Consider the following 19,754-nt stretch of genomic DNA (forward strand, 5'->3'; position numbering starts at 1 on the left):
CACTGTAGATATGTTGCATAAATACCACACCAGGAGGTTACAGTCTGTGGTTACTCCAAAGACAGCTTAAGCATAAGCCTTGGTTCAGATGACATGCTAAGCCATGATGGAGCTTGTTCCTCCGCATTCTGGCAGTGGAGGGACTCCCTCTACCACCAAAGTCTGGCGTGCCAAGGTACCTTGTGGCTTATTCCTCCCTCGGTTTGAGGGCCAGAGCGTAATGCCACCTTCACCCAATGGTACATTGCAAGTGAAACCTCAGGAGCAGTGGTGGTTTCACCTCTGATATACCACCGGGTGAAGGCACCACCACACTCTGGCCCTCAAACTGGTCCTGGGTGATGTATCAATATGTCACCCAGACCAACCACATACATACTTTCTAGGAACAGTTTCTTGACAAAAATTATTCATTTATTCATTATGCTATGGATTTATTTCTCTTTTTCCAACAATACTTTTTTATACAAGTCTTTGTCAATGGAAAATGTAGTAGTGGCAAATTTTCTGCTGCACAACACTGTTGCATTTGCAAGCTGAAAGTGCCAACACACAAGTATAAAAAAAAGGCTTTTTTGTAAAAAAAAAATTGAATTTTTTGTTTACCCCCCAAAAAAACCAGTTTGCCTATGTATTTGCTTTATATACATCATTTACTTTTTATAAAATAACAAATTATTATTATTTTCATTCATTTTTGGTGGTAGAGTATCCAAAGGGATGTGTACAAGCTGCTCACACAGACTTAACATCTCAATGAAGCTGGAAGCCATGTAACACTAGTATTAGAACTGGCTTTCTACAGCCTACAAACTCAGTACAGAAATAATTGTTGAACAGCCTTACATAAGATTACCTGCATTAAGTGCAGACTAACCAATCACACTCATCTGAGCAGTCTTACAAAGAATTAAGCAGAGGTGACTAGTGATCTTCTCTTTCACTACTCAGGTTACTGCTACTTATTTTTCCTTCTCTACCACCAAAGTTCCCACATAAAATTGTGTGTAATGTAAAAAATCCTAAAAAGATTTTTCTATTTCAAGCAATGTCTGATATAGGAAAATTGGGCAGTTTCAAAGTTTTAATTAACTTTTTCAGATGACTAGCTCTAAGAGTCAAATACAGTGGTACCTCAGGTTACATACGCTTCAGGTTACAGACTCCGCTAACCCAGAAATATTACCTCGGGTTAAGAACTTTGCTTCAGGATGAGAACAGAAATCATGCTCTGGCGGCGCGGCAGCAACAGGAGGCACCATTAGCTAAAGTGGTGCTTCAGGTTAAGAACAGTTTCAGGTTAAGTACAGACCTCTGGAACGAATTAAGTACTTAACCCGAGGTACCACTGTATGAAGATGATGCAGTTTTTTTAAAGTAAGTTAAAATTGGTAGAAGTTTCCTGTGCCTTAATTTTTCGCCAAATTGTAATCAATATAAGGAAGTACCTTATATAATTTGAGTATTTACTCAAATTTAATGCTCACTTTTTTTGCCAAATAACATTGCAAAAATTAAAGTGTGCATTAGATTCAATAGCACATTTACATTCGCCAGCAAATACTTTTTGGTTTCAAGGTTCTGAAAATTGAGGTGTACATTAGATTCGATGGCACATTAAAGTAAATATGGTATATACAGTGGAATCTCGGTTCTCAAACGACTTCATTGACGAACAATTCAGAACCTGAACATCGACAAGTGAATGTTTTCGTTGAAGGCTTCCAAGGCACGTTTATCCATTTTTTCAATGGATTCTGCTGACCATCCCTTGATTTTCGGTTTTCAAATGTTTTGAAAGTCGAACAGTTCCACTGTACTACAGAGTTTCCATTTGGGGGAATATTTATAACTGTTACAGTAAAAATAATTTCCAACTAAAGTTTTGGATTTGTTTAAATATAAATTTCAAATAAGATTGTGCATTTTCAGTTACAATGTTTTTGGAAAATTTATTTTTTTGATATATTTATATAGCACATAAAATCAGAATTTCTTTTTAGTTATGCTTACTAAATATATGAATGGGTAATTAACAAAATTATTATACCATGTACAGTCATACCTCGAGTTGAATGTGCTTCGGGTTGAGCGCGTTCAAGTTGCGCTCCGTGACAACCTGGAAGTAACGGAGCGTGTTACTTCCGGATTTCGCCGCTCGCGCATGCGCAGATGCTCAAAATGACGTCATGCGCATGCATGGAAGCAGCGAAACGTGACCCACGCACGCGCCTTGCGTTCTGTTTGGGATGCGAACGGAGCTCTGGAACGGATCCCGTTAGCATCCCGAGGTACCACTGTACTGTATAAATATGCTAAATCAGACTCTAATATATTTAGAATGCCAGAATTTTTTCCAAAAAAACCAGAACAGTGTTACCAAGATCAATTCTGGAATTGCATCAGCAAGGGCACAAAAACATCTGTGTGAAAGTTGCATACAAGATAAATATCACATAAATGGGTTTGTAATCGCTATATATGACCTTTTGTTTCCAAAGCAAGGTATAACTATGAAACATTTCTGGACATCTGTAGTTAAAACCGCAGTCCAAAAACATTATCAATATAATATATCTAAGATCCATTAGAATATATAGCACAGTATATTTTCCTTTTAAGATGCTTTGTTGGATCTTTGGGAACCAGAAATGAGTAGAATTCAAAAATGAAAAAGGAAGGAGGTGCTTGGACCTCACATTTGTAGTGCCATATAGATAGTAAAATTATAGCAAAAGTACACAGAATTGTTCCTTTGAATCATGGAATCATAAAATTGTAGAGCTAGAAGGAATCCCGAGGGTCATCTAGTCTAACCCCTGCAATGCAGGAATTTCAACTACAACATTCGTGGCAGATGGTCATCCAACCACTCCTTAAAAACATTCAAGGAAAGAGAGTCCACCACCTCCCAAGGGAATCTGTTCCACTGTGAAACAGCTCTTACTGTCACAAAGCTCTTTCTGATGTTTAGTCAGAATCTCCTTTCTGGTAACTTGAATCCATTAGCTCGAGTACTACCCTATGGAGCAGGAGAAAACAAGCTTGCTCCATCTTCCATGAGATAACCCTATAGATATTTGAAGGTGGCTATCAGGTCTCCTCTTAGGCTCCTCCTTTTCAGGTTCCTGGAACTCCCACAGCTCTCGCTCATAAGGCTTGGTTTCCAAACCCTGGATCATCTTGGTTACCCTCTTCTACAAATGTTCCAGCTTGCCAATATACTACTTAAATTTTGGTGCCCAGAACTGGACACAGTATTCCAGGTGTGGTCTGACCAGGGCAGAATAGAGTGATCTATTACTTCCCTTGTCCTGGACATTATACTTCTGTTGGTAAGCCTATAATAGCCATTTGCTTTTTTCTGCTGCACTGCACTATTGACACATGTTAAGACCCCTAGATCCTTTTCACATGTGCTACTGGTAAGCCATGTGTCCATTTGATATTTGTGTTATCTGATTATTCCTACCTAACTTTAGAACCTTACATTGGTCCCTAGTGAATTTCATTAGTCTGGGCCCAGTTCTCCAATTTGATAAGGTGATCCTGAATCCTGATTCTGTCTTCTGTGGCATTAGCTATGCTTCCCAGTTTGGTGTCATCTGCAAATTTGACAAGAATCCTCTCAATTCCTTTGTCCAAATAGTTTATAAAGACGCTGAACAATGGGCTTAGGACACTAATTTGCTTCTGGACACTTATACAAGCCATGGTTTTAGCATCCTGCTATAAATGAATATCGATCGATTATAATGAATATTACTAGTAAAAAGATTGCAATTTGAACAGATTCTCTGCAACAGATTAATCAGTAATTTGATTGCACATAAGCTAGTCCACCGATGAATACTATGTTTCACATTTCCTGCTTGAGAGCAGTCCCATTTTAGGGGTTAAGTGTGGGATGTTGTACCACTGAAATCTGACGTTAAGTGTACATGGCATAGTCTAACACACCTGGTATCTGCACCTGAGCAAGTTCAACATATTTCTAAATCCTAGCACTTGTTGCTTAGGCTGCAATCTTAACCCTACTTACCTGAGAGTAAATCCCATTAAATTCAATAGGACTTACTTCTGAATAGGTATGATTAGGGTTGTGCAGCTAGTCAGGATTCTTGCATATTAATATTTATTCTTCATGTGCAATCACTTTCTTTAAATAGAAATAGACCTGAATTTTATGCAGACAAATGTCCAAAGTGAAATATCCCATTTTATTCTTCAATGAACTGCTCTGCAGACAATTTGAATTTTGTCATTTTCTTATTATAAACCCTGCATGTCTTAAGAACAATGTACGTGCCCTCGTATAACCTCTCCAGAGTGCAAAAGGTAACTTAATTATGAAGCTCTCCAAAATATTTGTAGAACGAGGTGGAAGATAATGAATCCCATCTAACTTCAGAAAGCCAGGCATTTCCCCCAGACACTAACTGTTTACAATTAGAAGCAAAACTGGTTTTAAATCTCTACAGACTGCAACTCCCAGGGCTTCTTTCTTACTCTGGAGCAGGCTCCTTGAAGACTGCTAGAAAGCCAGCTTTTCTGCAAAGCCATAATTCAAGTAACTGGTTCCATTCAGAGAAATTTGTTGTAATGAGTTTTTATTTAAAATCTTTAGATCCTGGAACGTAATATAAATATCAATTACTGCATGTCCAAGACAAACTACAGATGGGCATACTGATTTACGTGGCTAGCTACTGTGGCCCAATTACATTTTGCCTATTCCACACAACAACTATATTATTCACTAAATCTATATCCAACTTTTCCTCCAAGAATCTCAAGGCAGGGCAGATGGTTTCTATAGTTTCATGTTATCCTCACAACAACTGTGAGGTAGATTGGTCTTCAGTTATACTGACTGGTTTAAAATGCTTTATGGCTTAGCAGGGATTTGAACCTGGATCTTCTCAAACCTAGTCCAACAATCACCTCACCCCACAGTGTCTCAATACACTGTTGAAGACAACTAATTAAGAAGTCACACCAAATCTCATTTTCAGGGGAATGGTGAAACAGTGAGACAAATTTCAAAATTGTAATATGCGTCTGCTAGATTTGATTCCTCATCTGATTAGTTGGGCCTTTCTAATTTTTTACGCTAAGATTATAGTCTTACAGATAATGTACTTATAATAAAATCATTCTGCAATTAATTGAATCTTCAAGTAATTCTATTTAAAATAAACAATGACTCTGATCCCCAGTGTGCCTTGAGGTGACCCACAAGACCACGACAAAAAATAGAGAAAAAAGTTAGGCATCTTCCAGACCAAACCCTGAATCACCCTCAACTTCTGCATTCTGATGCAGGATGGGGTGAAGAGTGGAGTGAGCCATTGGTAAGGGTCTTCCAAACAGAAGACATTTTGAAAGTATCAGTCAGGAACAACAGCACTCCAACGGACAAAGTTCTCAGTAACAGAGCATGTGGCAACCTAAATGGCCTTGACCCAGTATTACCTGAAGGAGCATCTCTACCCCCATCCCTTAGTCTGGACACTGAGGTCCTCCTTTGAGGGTCTTCTGCTAGTTCCCTCACTGTGAGAAGCGAAGTTACAGGGAACCAGGCAAAGGGCCTTCTCGGTAGTGGCACCCTCCTGGTGGAATGCCCTCTCTTCAGATGTCAAGGAGATAAATAATTACACAACTTAAATAAACAGTATTCTTTTTTTTAAGACTTACACAACTTTTAGAAGACATCTGAAAGCACTCCTGTATCAGGTTTTTTTTTGATGTTGTTGCTTTTATTATGTTTTCAGATATTCTGCGAATATTATTATTATTAGAGTAAATATATGCATGATTTTTTCCTCCATAAAGCAGAGAGAAACTGTCTGTGAGTTAAACAAGCAGGTTAGATCCAGTTATGGCCACAGGAAGGATGCTCCTATCATCCACTGACTAAAGAAGGGGTGGGGAAGAACTTTTTGCCAATTCCCCATTCAAATATATTCAAGAGGGTTGCAGATCCCTCTGAACAGTTGGGAGGGCACTACAGGCAGGAAAGGAGAACTATCAAAAATCACCTCTCCCATTATGAAAGTCTCTGTTGGACCAAAATTCCTTCCATTCATAGAAAGCAAGCCTGTGAGCAGAAAGTCATTACTGGGTCTAGCCCGGCATTGTTAGACTATTTCAGTAAAGTAAAGGCATAACATAATGAGCAGCAGACTTGTAATTTAAAAAAAAATATAGAGCAAGTTTGATTCAAGTGGATAGTATTGATACTCCTGCTTTTTTTTTTACATATGGATAACTAAAGAGAGCATGCAATGTGACGGTATTCATCATAGCTTGTTTGACAAAGTGAATATTTCAACATGTCAGGATTTAAATGTGCAATCCTAACCCCCAGATACACCAGGTGGGAGAGATTGGGATGAGACATAACTCTCCACTTGCTGACTGCACACTTTGGCCAGTGCACATTACTTATCCTGGCATATCTACTAACTCTGGCAAAGGGAGAGCCCTATTGAGGCAAACTAAGCTACCAGAATTAAAGGACAAAATAATGTATGTTAAGGGAGGGGATGGATGTCTTGAACAGAGAGATAAAAAAGTTACATGGTGTCCTAATTTCATTCATTCATTTGTCCCATGCACAGAATTTGCTTTAATTTATACCACCAAAAATGCAACTGTAATTACTAGAGGCAAGGAAAGGTCAGAAAATGAAGGTTTATACTGGACACCCAAACTCTGGCTGTGCCACCCTAGCCAGTAGCAGTTAGGGTGCAATTCAACTTACATAATATATACATCAGAGTGTCTGTTTCCTGGAAATCCTTGCATATATGCCTAGTTAGGATTGCTCAATAAGTGTACCAACTATGCATTCTCGGGGCATTCCACTCCCCATTGGATTTGTTTGCAGAACAATTGAAAACTGTTCATACAATTAATACAAATTAGCTTTATATCCAAATTTCAGAAATAAAAATAAAAGCTCAAAATTAAGTAGTCAAACTAATTCCTTTTGCAGAATTATGTAACATGGAATTTAATACATGACTATTTCAAAGGGTATCATATTTACATATTTGAGATGTTAGCTACTATTTCAACTAACAGATTAAACTATTCCCTTTGAAGTGTAAGCTATGTATGATTAATAAGCATTAGAAATGAAATCTTCAGCATTTTATTGGTTTATTAATATTCTACTTTAAGATGAACAAAACTATGGCTTACCAGCAAAAATGTAATGTTTGTCTCAAACACTGTTGTGTGAAATGTTTCAGTGGTGCAGGAAGGTAGGATGTAAGTTTTAAAGTAAACTTACATCCTACCTTCCTGCACCACTGAAACATTTCACACAACTGAAACATTCTGTAGTATTAAGTTTCAGTTAATTCTAAAGTAGACACCTGCGTTCTGAGAACATGTGAAATTTACTTTAATACTGAATATATTAGAAACTAGAAAGCTACAGGCTTTATAACAAATGTTTATATACAAACTTTTATAACAAATGCACATATGTCAAGTAGTACATGGCAGGAATGTTGTCTGAGCATGATCCTACTCACACACTGGCCCTACTCACACAATGACTATTTTTGAAAATTGTGGAATCATGACTTCTTGATAAAATAAGTTAGCAAGTACTTATTCAACATAAGAGTGTAACTGGTAAGAAATCTGATCCTAACCAATTTCTAGAACTTGCATTGAATTTCTCAGTGCATATGCTGTTCTAACATTTAAAAAATGCAAAAGTATTATTCTTTCCTAACATATTCATAAGGTTCCTGCACGATGGAAATATATATTTAATATGTTTGCATTTTTAATACATCTTATTGGCTCTTAAACTAACAACTGACGGCAAAAGTGCAATCCTATGCATGCTTATTCAAATTAGGTCCCATTGTACTCAATTGAGCTTTTGCCAAATAGTGCACTCAGGAACACAGCCTGACCTTGTTCTTACAGTTATAGGTGCTACTTGTTTTGCTTAAATCGAATGCTACTAGAAACCCTGCATGTTTGCACACCAAGAAGTTACACTCCCAAATAATTATATGAAGCATGTATTTATCATCTACCTAGCATACGTTAAAGGTCCCTAAAGCGTCCTACACATCTATAAGTGATTGACCCTTACAACACCCCTGTAAGGTAGCCTGTCATAATCAGACCCCCACCCCTTTACAAACGAGGAGATGAGGTTGGTAAGGCGGCGTTGATCTTAGGGACACCTAGCGAGTGAGCGGCTGAGGTGCGCTCTGAATGGAAAGGATCCCAAAGCGCCGATCCCACACACAGCTGCTACCCTACACCCAAGACACTCTTCAGCTACTCTTGTGGATCTTAGGGCGAGGCCGAAATTACTTATTGCGCCCGAAACAGCAGGGCAGAAGGATGGTCGGCTTTCCCCTACCGGGCTTCGACTGGAGACTTTGCGGCTCTTTTCAAACTTTCGCTCCTAACCCCACGCCGGCCTCTCTCCCGCTCTCCTCACAACGTCCTCCTCCTGCCCCGGCTTTCAGCCACAGGCCCCTCCGCCGCCAATAGCGTAACAGCGGCACCTCTCGCGGCCTAAAGATGGCGGAAGCCGCGGCGGTCTTCCGGATCGCCGGGGTTCCTTCCCTCCCGCACCCCCGCCTCCCCACCGCCTCAAGGAGAAAAACTTACAAAGCAGCCGCTCACAGAGCCCCGTACGCGGGGCCCAAAAACCTAGAGCTCGCCTATCCCGGAAGCTGCTGCCTCACGAGCCGTCGCCACCATCCGCCATCTTCCCCACCAGCGACCGGAGGCGGTGCACATGAACAACGTCATCGCGCGCGCGCGCGGAGGGGACCAGCCAAAGGGAGGGAGGAGAGCGAAGGCGCTGAGCATGCGCGTACTCCTTCTGAATAAGTGACGACATCTTCTTGCGACGGGTTTCCGGCTGCTGTGGCGGAACGGGAAGGGCTTACCATGGAAAGCAGGCCGGGGAGCGGGAGCAGCAGTTTAAACCCTTATTAGACTTCCCAAAAGGTCTCCAAATAGTGATAATTCTTTGACTTTTAGAAGGATTGTTTCTGTGCTGATTATAGTCCAGAAGAGGAGTGAGAAAAGGAGTGTTCCAGCCCCAGCCAGCATGGACAATGGCCAGGGATGGTGGAAGTTGGAGCCCAATGACACCTGACCACAGGCACCCCTCCCTTGTTCTCCTGGCAGGAAAAACCAAGATTGGGGGTGCAGAGAGAAGAGAGAAAGCAAACCCTACACGTACATAGAGAGGTTTTTAAAGAGGAGAGGATTGTATGGTGCAATAAAAAAAGCCCACAAAGTAGTTTACGAAGAATTAATTAATGAGTTATCTCAGTCATCACAAGAAATCAAGATATTACCTCAATAGTTTTCTGTCTCCATCTCTAATGCAGTCAGTAGACTTAGGCAAGCCTAATAATTCCATAGGTTTGGGATGTAAAAATACAAGATGGGAAGGCCAATTTGCACAATTTTCTGCAGCAGATAAAAACTAGGGGGTTAAGGAACCAATCCTAACCATAGCAAGTAAAAAGATAGAGGTAACCATAGCAAGACAGCTTAAAGGGCCATAGGTAGCCAGTGCAAATGGAGGTGACGTATCAAGACCACACTGCTCATGGAAACTTGGTGTGTATTGCCAATGGAGTGAGACAGGGCGGTGCAAGGTTGCCACATCCTAAGTCTCTTTGTATCCCTTATATATGCTCCAGTAACGAGCACAAATCTACACCAGCCCTTGGTTTGTCTTCTACTGCAAAGCAAAACTAATCCCCGCTTTCCATGGCAATAAGATGTGCTTCCTACTCTGTCAGTTGGTAATAGCTTCTGCACAAGACAATTTAAAAGCCTCAGCTTGGTATGGCTGGGAACTAATGCAGAGCTTTCCAGACTTTTCATGTTGGTGACACACTTTTTATACATGCATCATTTCGTGACACAGTAATTCAGTTTTACTAGCAAACCGGCGGTTAAACTAACCCCTTATAATACGGAAACATACATAAATTTAATAATGAAATGTATAGGGACACAACTACACACTGCAGCTGACTCGCTAATATGTCACAACACACAGTTTGGAAAGGGAACTAAGGGAATAGGAAGCATCTCCAAAAGGGCAAAAGAATCTGGCCACTAGAAGTGCGGTATAAAGTAGCTCTCGTTCCCCAAATTTAGTTTAATATTTGCATTGGAATAGCTCAGAGGGTTTATTCCCCCTCCCCCAACTTTTACTAATAGATGTGGAAAAGGTAGAATCCAAGAAGTTTAGGATTTTATGTTTACAAATCATTACGCAGAACAATTGGGCAGCCCCCCCACAAAAAACCCACAACCTTAAATATTTCAGGCGCAAGACAAAAAGCTTATGGACGCTGTTATGACTGGTGGTATTGCATGAGTAGTTTTCAAACAAGATTCAACAAAAAAAAAACTTCAATGTGATTCTTAGTGGATTGAGATCAGACCAAATTTTGACAAGGTTTTACGTCTTTTAAAAATCTTGACACTCCAATCTTGACACTCCTTGACAAATTAAATACTAGGTTTTTGGTACAAAAACAAGTGGTTTCATATATAAGCTTTTCCAGTGTAATCATTCCACTGCTGCAGCTTGTGAGTGATGATTATTGGTTACTGTCTAGCAGAAAGAAAAATCTAATCAAAATGTATCAGATTGCTTCAGCTTGTTTGCTTCTGCACACACTGATATTTTTTACTAAATGCTAAGGTTATTACTCCTGACTTTCCCCTGTTTTATTCACTTGGTCAGGCTTGAGTAAAGAGACTAGTTCAGCAAACCTTTCACAGCTTATTGCTGTATTTTAATGTTTTAATGCTTGTAGGCTACTGTTATTGGGTGGCATATAAATGATGTTAATAAATAAAAGTAATGAATAAATAAAATACCATTAGAAGTGATTCTGCAGGTGGAGGGAATGGAGTAAGCTGATTCATTCCTCAGTCACTGTTGCCAGCTGGATGAGGGACATCTTATCATTTATGACAGCTGACTGACGTATTGTAACATGCAATTTCTGTAGCATTAGTGCATTTCCGCCTAAGTGTAGGGCATGGATCATGTTTCTACCTTTATGAGCCCCATGGTTCTGCCAGCAGTTTCCTTTCACACTACAAAACTAAGAAGTGCTACTTATGGTAGCTCATTCACCCAGTTTGACATTTCCAGTCACACTTCCCAAAACACAAAAGTATTATTTTTCTCTCTCCGACATACATACATTGTATGTGCAATTATTGTTCATAGCAATGTATGTATACAATAAATAACTTTACATCAATTTACCAACATACAGCAAAAATATTATATGCAATTTAATAATCCAACAAATTCCTTCAGCTCCTTGTGTTCGTCCACCCCTTGCAGAGTATTTCCTCAAGACAGCAGGACTTTTGTATAAACAATGAGTGAATGAGAACATTCACAAATCACAGACCCCTCATTAGAAATACTATACTTTAATTCACAAACAATTGTACAAAATTATTGTTAAAAGAAAAACTCAGGCTTTTGATCAAAAAACCACACAAATTTATCTATCCTGATTCTACTATTACAATTCTCAAAATATAATAGGAAAAGTTTCTCCTATCTTGGGCCACATATGTTCATTCTGTCTGGCCCCATAAACATTTTGTATATTCCCAGGAGGAAGACAAAGTTTGGAAACAAATATTAAACTAATCAAGGCAAACTTTTCAGAGTTCTGTGGCTCATACCACATTAGTCTTGCCAACTCTCTCAACATTCAACAAGTCCAAAGAGCTAAGAAACCCTTTTTAAAAGCATGTCATCACCCTACATGAGCTTCTCTTTTCTATTGAGAGATAGTCAGGACTGGTCCAGAGAGGTATAGAAACAAATGAATAATTTTAGATTTATCTTTTTCAATGTTCAGAGTTTGGAGGATCTGGTTGTTCCTTCTAATACTGAAAACTTCGCTTGGTCTGAATGTCGTCAAGAATCTGCTGCAACTCTTCATCTTCAAACCGACCCTCTAAGCTGAAAGACAGAAGCAAGCGATGGTTAAGTTTCTCTCTTTTTTAAGAGTTGATGCTCAAGTTTCCTGAAAGGGAAAAACTATGAATAATGTAATAAGTTGCATGGTGAGGGGGAGTGTTAAGAGCACAGGACTCATATCTGATTTGATTATGGTCTGGAGGATTGTCTCAGTGTAGCCAATGTCAGGTAAGATTTCTGAAAATGTGGATTGTACTTTTGGGCATTATCCTACAAAGGTAAAGCTATAAATTACATTAAAAAAAGAAATAAGAACAAAACATAGTATCAAAAATTATTGAAAAAGATAACCAGTTTTTAAAAGAGAGTTGAGTTAAATAGGCAGCAGGGCTTCAAGAGATGCTTGTTCATGGTCAAATAATAGGCAGTCAATTGAAAATATATTGACCAGTTAACTGGCTGGTATGCTAACCTTAAATCCAACTGTAGAACCATTACTCTGACTTTTTAGTTGTTCATGCTTTACAAACCCTTTGGCGCATGAAGTGAATCCTTTCACCTGGGGTGACTCACCTGGGAATTAAAGCTTTGGCCTCCTCAGCTGTCTCAGGACATAAATTAGCTAAACAAGCCAATTCAAATTTATGGAGCTTCTTCTGGAGTAACAAACTGCAGGAACAAATAAAATAAACTATGTATGTAAAAAATGGAATACAGAAGAGAACAGAAGTTGCAGGAAAAAACAGTACAGCTACTCAAAAAGGATTAGGGATTTATTTTTATCAGCATATATCAGGCATAGGCAAACTTGGCCCTCCAGATGTTTTGGGACTACAACTCCCATCATTCCTGACCACTGGTCCTGTTAGCTAGGGATGCCTGGTATATATAGTCTATGAAAAGATCACACAAAAGTATCACAAAAATACTAAAAGTAAATACATGGCTTTATATTGTAACCTGCTTCAAAGAAAAAGTAACAGTTGCTTACTATTTACTCCACCAAAATTAGTATTCCTAGATAGATAGATCACTTTAACTGAAAGTTACTTCTTTAACAAATCTGGTTAGGATTTCAGAAGGATGGCATTCCTATCAACAAGAGGGAACCCACTAGATTTCCAAATGTTTCTGTCAATTCACAGTGCTTTTAATAAATGCAAGTAAGTACCAACTCCACATCTATTTAGGCAGCAATTCTATTCCCACATACTTTTGAGTAAGCCCCATTGAACTCAATGGGACTTACTTCTGAGGAAACATGCAGAATTACATGGTTATTGTTCCAAAGGGCAAAGAAGAAACTGCTTGGACAAGTGGCAACCCATTGCCTATAACAACTTTGAAACATAGGGTTTATCTGAGTGCTTTGACATAAAAGCACACACAGCCACTAACAGTGAACAGAATCAGTGAACACTTTCCAGATTTCGAGCATGTACAAGAGTTATAATAAGTAGATAAGAGACAAAAGTTTAAAATCATGGGCTCTAGAAGGAATCATGCTTATACTAAGGAAAAATTAATTGAAGAAGGAAAAACAATAGCTCTTTTGAATCAGCTCAATTATCTATCTACACCTACACCCTGCTTTCCACATTGAACCATCAGATGCCTTTTGGAAGTTCACCATTAGGGAAGCCCTTTCCCACTACGGCTCTGAAGCTGCTGGCAGTCAGTGATTACATTTGCATATTGTATTAGTCTATTTCCTACTCAATGCTGGTTAGGAATAGTGTGCCAGTTATCAATCACTACCACATGGAAGAGCAAAATCAGCACAGCATCAGATCCTTCAGCCATATTGTCCAGTTAGATTAGTACAAGGTGGTGGAGATCTGTACATCTGCCCAATAAATGCAACCAAACAAAGTACGGCCCAAGCTAGGCTAGATAAGTAATGTTGGTAATTCTTTAGCTTAAGAGGCAATTGTATCAGTTCTAGACTAGCGGAAGGAATGTTGAATCCTACCCTTAGAAGACTGAAAGTGACAAATCTTGTGAGTTATAATCCTACGAACTACATAAGCATCAACTAAAAAAAATAACATGGAAAGAACTCATGGCTCTACGTCAGAGCTTTCCAAACTTTTCATGTTGATGATACACTTTCTAGATATGCATCATTTTGCGCCACAGTAATTCAGTTTTACTAGCAAACCAGAAGTTAAACTAACCCCTTTCCAGCCCCAGGAGGAGCATGGGGAGGGTTCACATGACAAACCTACACACTGCAGCTGACACACTAACATGTCGTGACACTGTTTGGAAAGCTTTGCTCTAGATTCTATGGCTTAGTACTATCTGCATGAACTGAGATGAACCAAAGTTATACTCAGGCTCTCACGCTCCTTCCTTCACTCTCTTCTGCCTGCATGACCAGGGGGAGAACTTCAGCAGTCTCGAGTTTTGTTTCCAAGAAACCCAGCTTGCTATTGCATATAAACCAAATGTCATGGTTTATAACAAAATCTGGTTTCTATGCATTTACAAGTCAGGATTCTATCAAATGAAAATGAAATACTGTCAAAATTCTCCCCCAGGCCACATACAGGTGAAACTCGAAAAATTAGAATATTGAGGAAAAGTTCATTTATTTCAGTAATTCAACTTAAAAGGTGAAACTAATATATGAGATAGACTCATGACATGCAAAGCAAGATATGTCAAGCCTTTATTTGTTACAATTGTGATGTTTATGGCATACAGCTGATGAAAACCCCAAATTAACAATCTCAGAAAATTAGAATATTAAATGAAATCAGCAAAACAAGGACTGCAAATAGAGCAATATTGGACCTCTGAGAAATAGAGGCATGCACATGTGCTCAGTACTTGGTTTGGGCCCCTTTTGCATCAATTACTGCCTCAATGCGGTGTGGCATGAATGTTATCAGCTTGTGGCACTGCTGAGGTGTTATGGAAGGCCAGGAAGCTTCAATAGCAGCCTTCAGCTCTTCTACATTGCTCGGTCTCATGTCTCTCATCTTTTTCTTGGCAATGCCCCATAGATTCTCTATGGGGTTCAGGTCAGGTGGGTTTGCTGGCCAATCAAGCACAGTAATCCCATGGGCATTGAACCAGGTTTTGATACTTTTGGCAGTGTAGGCAGGTGACAAAGTCCTATTGGAAAATGAAATCAGCATACCCATAAAGCTCGTCTGCAGAAGGAAGCATGAAGTGCTCCAAAATCTCCTGGTAGACAGCTACGTTGACCCTGGACTTAATGAAGCACAGTGGACCAACACCAGCTGATGACATGGCTCCCCAAATCTCTTTTCTGATGAGAGCAGCTTTTGCATCTCACTTGGAAATGAAGGATCCAGAGTCTGGAGGAAGAATGGGGAGGCACACAATGCCAGATGCTTGAAGTCCAATGTGAAGTTTCCACAGTCTGTGTTGATTTGGGGAACATGTGCATGCTTCTATTTCTCAGAGGTCCAATATTGCTCTATTTGCAGTCCTTGTTTTGCTGATTTCATTTAATATTCTAATTTTCTGAGATTGTTAATTTAGGGTTTTCATCAGCTGTACACATAAACATCACAATTGTAACAAATAAAGGCTTGACATATCTCGCTTTGCATGTCATGAGTCTATCTCATATATTAGTTTCACCTTTTAAGTTGAATTACTGAAATAAATGAACTTTTCCACAATATTCTAATTTTTCGAGTTTCACCTGTAGGAAGAGGGAGCATGCAAATCCAAGACTTGAGTGAGCTCATTCCTGGTCATACATATAGCATTAAACTATAGTTTAACATTACATGTTATAGACTTTTAAATCTGAAGCACACCAGGGGGCTTTAGATGAAGAGCAGTCTAGGAAATGCTATTCTTCATTCACATGTAGAAACTATGCTAAACTCCACTTAATGCAAATATGATGCTAAAAGGACTCAACAGATGTCACACCTGCACATTACTTTCAATTGTGAAATAAAACCAACTTACAAAATACCTTCATTTAATGCTAGAAATAAATGTATTTGCATTCGGGAAAAGGTTTTATTTGTTCAGCTTCTTTTGCATTCACTCCCACATTAGCCCATGAAAAGTAATTTATTTGAAAAATTATTCACCTGCGGACACTAGCAATAGTCTCCCGGTTTTTGAAGCGGCTGAAGCGAGCAGTATAGTTCAAGGTTTTCATGAATACTTCTGAGAGCTCCTGCTCATCTTCTGCACTCTCATTCTGCTGTTTCCGATGTTCAAGAAGCATGTGCACTTCTGAATTTAGAAGGGTTTCGGCAGTCTCAAATTCTATATGCAAAGATGGGTGAGGAAGAAACTGATAGTTCAAAAGGCACAGAAAAACACACCACCATTGGTAACACTTAAGCCTCGCGGGGTACACATATGGTAGTAGCACTTCAGGTGGTGGGTAGAGAATACTATTTTTGAATGATCTGACACATAAAACCCACTCACTCCATTGAGAAAACATATGAAAGAAAGATTATAGCTCAATTGTCTTTGATGTACCTGTGGGAGCATTCAAATACGTGCTTGAAGTGGTACCATCTATTCTACTACCCCATATTAAGATCCAGTTATACACAAATTATACCTCTTGATGTAAAGACAATAATAATTATCTGGCCCATCCTGCCAAATTTACAAAACTAGATCATTCTCCAGCTCAATTATTTGTGCAGTACAGTCACATGCTTCTCCAGAATACTTCAACACACATGTAAATGTGAAAATATTTCCAAAGTTCTAGCACATATAAAACTTGAATCTTAAAAAAGGGCCTCAGATTGCTTTGGAACACAGAAGGCATCCTATGCTGCTTTGAAAGACAAAAAGCAAACAAAACAAACATACTGTTTTGTTGCTTGCTCAAGGCAGCTGTTCTGAGAGTGTGAACTATAAACCAACAATCAAAGTAACTGCATGGCATGGACCCCAGAAACAGAGCCATATATTTATCTACAGTTTATATAACAATTGTATATGTAGCATACAACAGAATACTAAACAGCCTCCCATCCAGGGAAGGGCCAGAGATGCTCAACTTCAAAACTGCTGCAGCGCTTGCCTCGGACAACAGGAACAGAGAGCAGACACATTCGCACCGTGCATTTAAAACTAGTATGGTGCCACGTTAAGCAGATAGGGCTTCCCGCAAACAATTCTGGGAGCTGTAGTTTTGCTAAGGGCGCCGAGACCCTTATTCCCCCATCCAGAGCCACCATTTACAGAGTTCCTTGTGAAGAAGAACTGTTGGTTAAAATCACTCTGAAACCGTAGCTCCGTGAGGGGAAATAGGGGTGTCTCCTAACAAGTCTCGTTACCCTTAACAAACCGCAGCTCCCCGAATTATTTGGGGGCGGGGAGCCATTATTATTATTATCATTATCATCATCATCATTATTATTATTATTAAAGCGGTACCATGTCGCTTTCAACGTATGGTGCTAATGAGGCTAGCGATACACGAACGCTTTTTACAGCCGAGAATGAGGAATGTTGCTCCCCTCCAGGCAAGACTCCTGCTGCCTCTTTGCTCCCTCACAAGCCGAGGTCTCCTCCGGGACAAGGCCAGGGGCGCCTCGCGTCTCCTGCGCCTCCCGAAGGCCCAGCCGCTCACCCTTGGGAAATAAGAGCTGGGAAGCATCCTCCTCCACATCCACAGCATCGGCGCCTCCTGCCGCCATCGCCTCAGCCAGCCCCGGAAAACCGAAGCGCTCGGCCGGCCGGAAAAGGAAAGGAGGAGGCCTGAGCAGGTGCCCGCGACGCCCTCTGGCGGAGGAAGAGCCGGCCCGGATGCCGCCTCGGTTTGTGCTGAAGGAAAGAGAGAGAAAGGAAGAAAAGTGTGTCGGGCTATATTGAACATGGTGTGTTCTCTCTCCGGAGCTGCTTCGCGGAGGAGAGCGATAGGGTCGCGCAGCCTCAAAGCGCCCGCTCCCAGAGTTGCCCTGGGCACCCTTACTCCGAAGTAAATCCCACCACGTTCAGCACGGCTTACTCCCCAGCAAGTGTGTTCAGGATTGCGGAGCGTGAATCCAGTTGGGTTTACACTGTTCCCGCGATTGTTAGCAAGATCCTGTCAGTAAATGAATCCAGACCCGACAGACAACGGCCGATCGCCCGCCCCCATAAAAAAAATAAAAATAATATTTGTATATATTTAGCGCTCCTCTGATACAAGGAAGCAGGTTTCTAGGCCAGGAAGCAGCGCAGAGCTGAAACCCCGCTGAAGCGTCTGGAGTACCCAAAGTCTGCAGGCTAGGAAATGAGGCAGCCCCCCCTCCCCAAAGGCGCTTAAAGCCGCGAGGGGTAATAAGCAGCCCTCGAGGTATCGGACTGCACTCCCCGCAAGCGCAGCCGCCATGGCCGATAGTCAGGGGTTATAGGAGTCCTGCAATATGGGGCGTGTTGTGTGCTCACGGCCCCCATCCCTCCTCAAAACTACCTAGCTGGCAGGGAGCCGGTTCGTAAACGGAATGTGGGGTTCGATGCAACAGTGTGACCCACGTTCAGAACCCGCAGGTAGGCCAGGAGGATGGCAAGAGGGAGAATGTGGCATTGGAAGGGTCCCTGTTTGTTGTGGGTCCCTGCCTGCTTCAAGCTCACCTTCCTTAGTTTGCAACTGATTCGCTTAGGGCGCATACGGGGGAGGGGGTTCTCCCCTCAATACTTCCAGGCCAGCAAGCAGAGCTGCGTCAACCACAGGCCCTGGTGCATCCAAGTGACAGTCAAGACCCAAACATTGCCCTAACCAATTGTTTCTCTCTCCTTCCCTAACTACGCCACTGGAACTGAGCAGTACCACTGCTGCTAAAGTGACGGCAGAGAAGTGAAAGCCCTGCCCTAACCCAACTGCTTTTTGCAGTCAAGGCACCCATTAGACGTCAAATATTGATCTGCAATTTCTATACTGTCCAGGTGAAAAATGGACAAGTGGCAAACACATTTCACTCTCTGCATTACCCATTGATAAGAGAGGAAAAAAAACCAAGTGAGCATGCACCTCATTGAGCAGAAACTTATTCAGGTTGTTAACATAACCCTAAGGAGTTTAACTCACAATTCCCTCTGAATGGGAGTGGAAGGAATCACTAATAGGTAAAAAGGTAAAGGACCTCTGGACAGTTAAGTGCAGTCAAAGGCAACAATAGGTAGGGTTGCCAGGACACCCCAAAAGTTGTTGAGCTTTTTTTTAAACGAAAACACCTATTTGTCTAAGATCCAGGACAAAGTGCCAAGTGCCGCCTTTTGGTAATTCCCCCCCCCCCCCCCAGATGTCAATTCTTCCATTTAAATCCCACTCCTAACTAACCATATCTGCTGAGAAGTGCCACTGATTTCATTGGGGCTTACTCCCAGGTAAGTGGGGTTAGGATTGCAGCCTTTGAGCAAGTGTGCACCTGTAATAACATTGAGTTCAGGAAAGCATGATGCATTACAATTTCCAAGAGCATGCATATTTATATGATTACTTAAACAAGGAAAGGGTCAGGAAGTAATTCTGACAACCCTAAACATTTTTACTCAGAAGTAGCTCCCAATGTGTTCAGTGGGACTCAATCCTTAGGATGTTTAGGTTTGCATTATGAGTACCCTATTGTTCCAGCCCTACTTGGAAATAAGCCCACTTTAAAAACCAGTGGAACTAACTTCTGAGTAAACATGTATAGAATAGGTCTGTTGGTCAAATGTGCATTAAATAGTATCATCAATAGCCCTGTACACTGGATATTGTGTCTCATGCACGCAATGTGCTCGAGAGGTTTAAATCCAGCTATCAATTGATACAAGCCAGAAT

At 40.7% G+C, this 19,754-nt stretch overlaps 2 protein-coding genes across 3 annotated transcripts in view; both read right to left on the bottom strand.

The window, feature by feature from the left end:
• Positions 1-8,813, bottom strand: part of WDR33 (WD repeat domain 33) — a 61,240-nt gene extending 52,427 nt beyond the window's left edge. For both annotated transcript variants that reach the window (XM_081008405.1, XM_081008404.1), the window contains exon 1: positions 8,656-8,813. The gene's annotated coding sequence lies outside the window, so the exon portion shown is untranslated. The remainder of the gene's footprint in view (positions 1-8,655) is intronic.
• A 2,646-nt stretch (positions 8,814-11,459) lies between these two features.
• On the bottom strand, positions 11,460-18,090 carry POLR2D (RNA polymerase II subunit D). The gene is made up of 4 exons (XM_081008481.1): positions 17,577-18,090; positions 16,063-16,243; positions 12,551-12,646; positions 11,460-12,019 (listed from the first exon to the last, which is right to left on the bottom strand). Exons 1-4 carry the CDS (start codon positions 17,641-17,643, stop codon positions 11,941-11,943), a joined length of 423 nt encoding a protein of 140 aa, XP_080864607.1. The 5' UTR covers positions 17,644-18,090; the 3' UTR covers positions 11,460-11,940.
• Positions 18,091-19,754: the final 1,664 nt, after the last annotated feature.

The sequence above is a fragment of the Podarcis pityusensis genome (genome assembly GCF_964106645.2).
Source record: "Podarcis pityusensis genome assembly, chromosome: 5".
Lineage (NCBI taxonomy): Eukaryota > Metazoa > Chordata > Lepidosauria > Squamata > Lacertidae > Podarcis > Podarcis pityusensis.

Excerpts from the sequence above, each read along its gene's own strand:
- POLR2D (XM_081008481.1), bottom strand. The coding sequence starts at position 17,643 with ATGGCGGCAGGAGGCGCCGATGCTGTGGATGTGGAGGAGGATGCTTCC. Across the intron at positions 16,244-17,576 it reads CCAGCTCTTATTTCCCAAGG|AATTTGAGACTGCCGAAACC; the intron begins GTGAGCGGCTGG and ends CTTTGCATATAG. Across the intron at positions 12,647-16,062 it reads ACTATTGCTAGTGTCCGCAG|TTTGTTACTCCAGAAGAAGC; the intron begins GTGAATAATTTT and ends TTGTTCCTGCAG.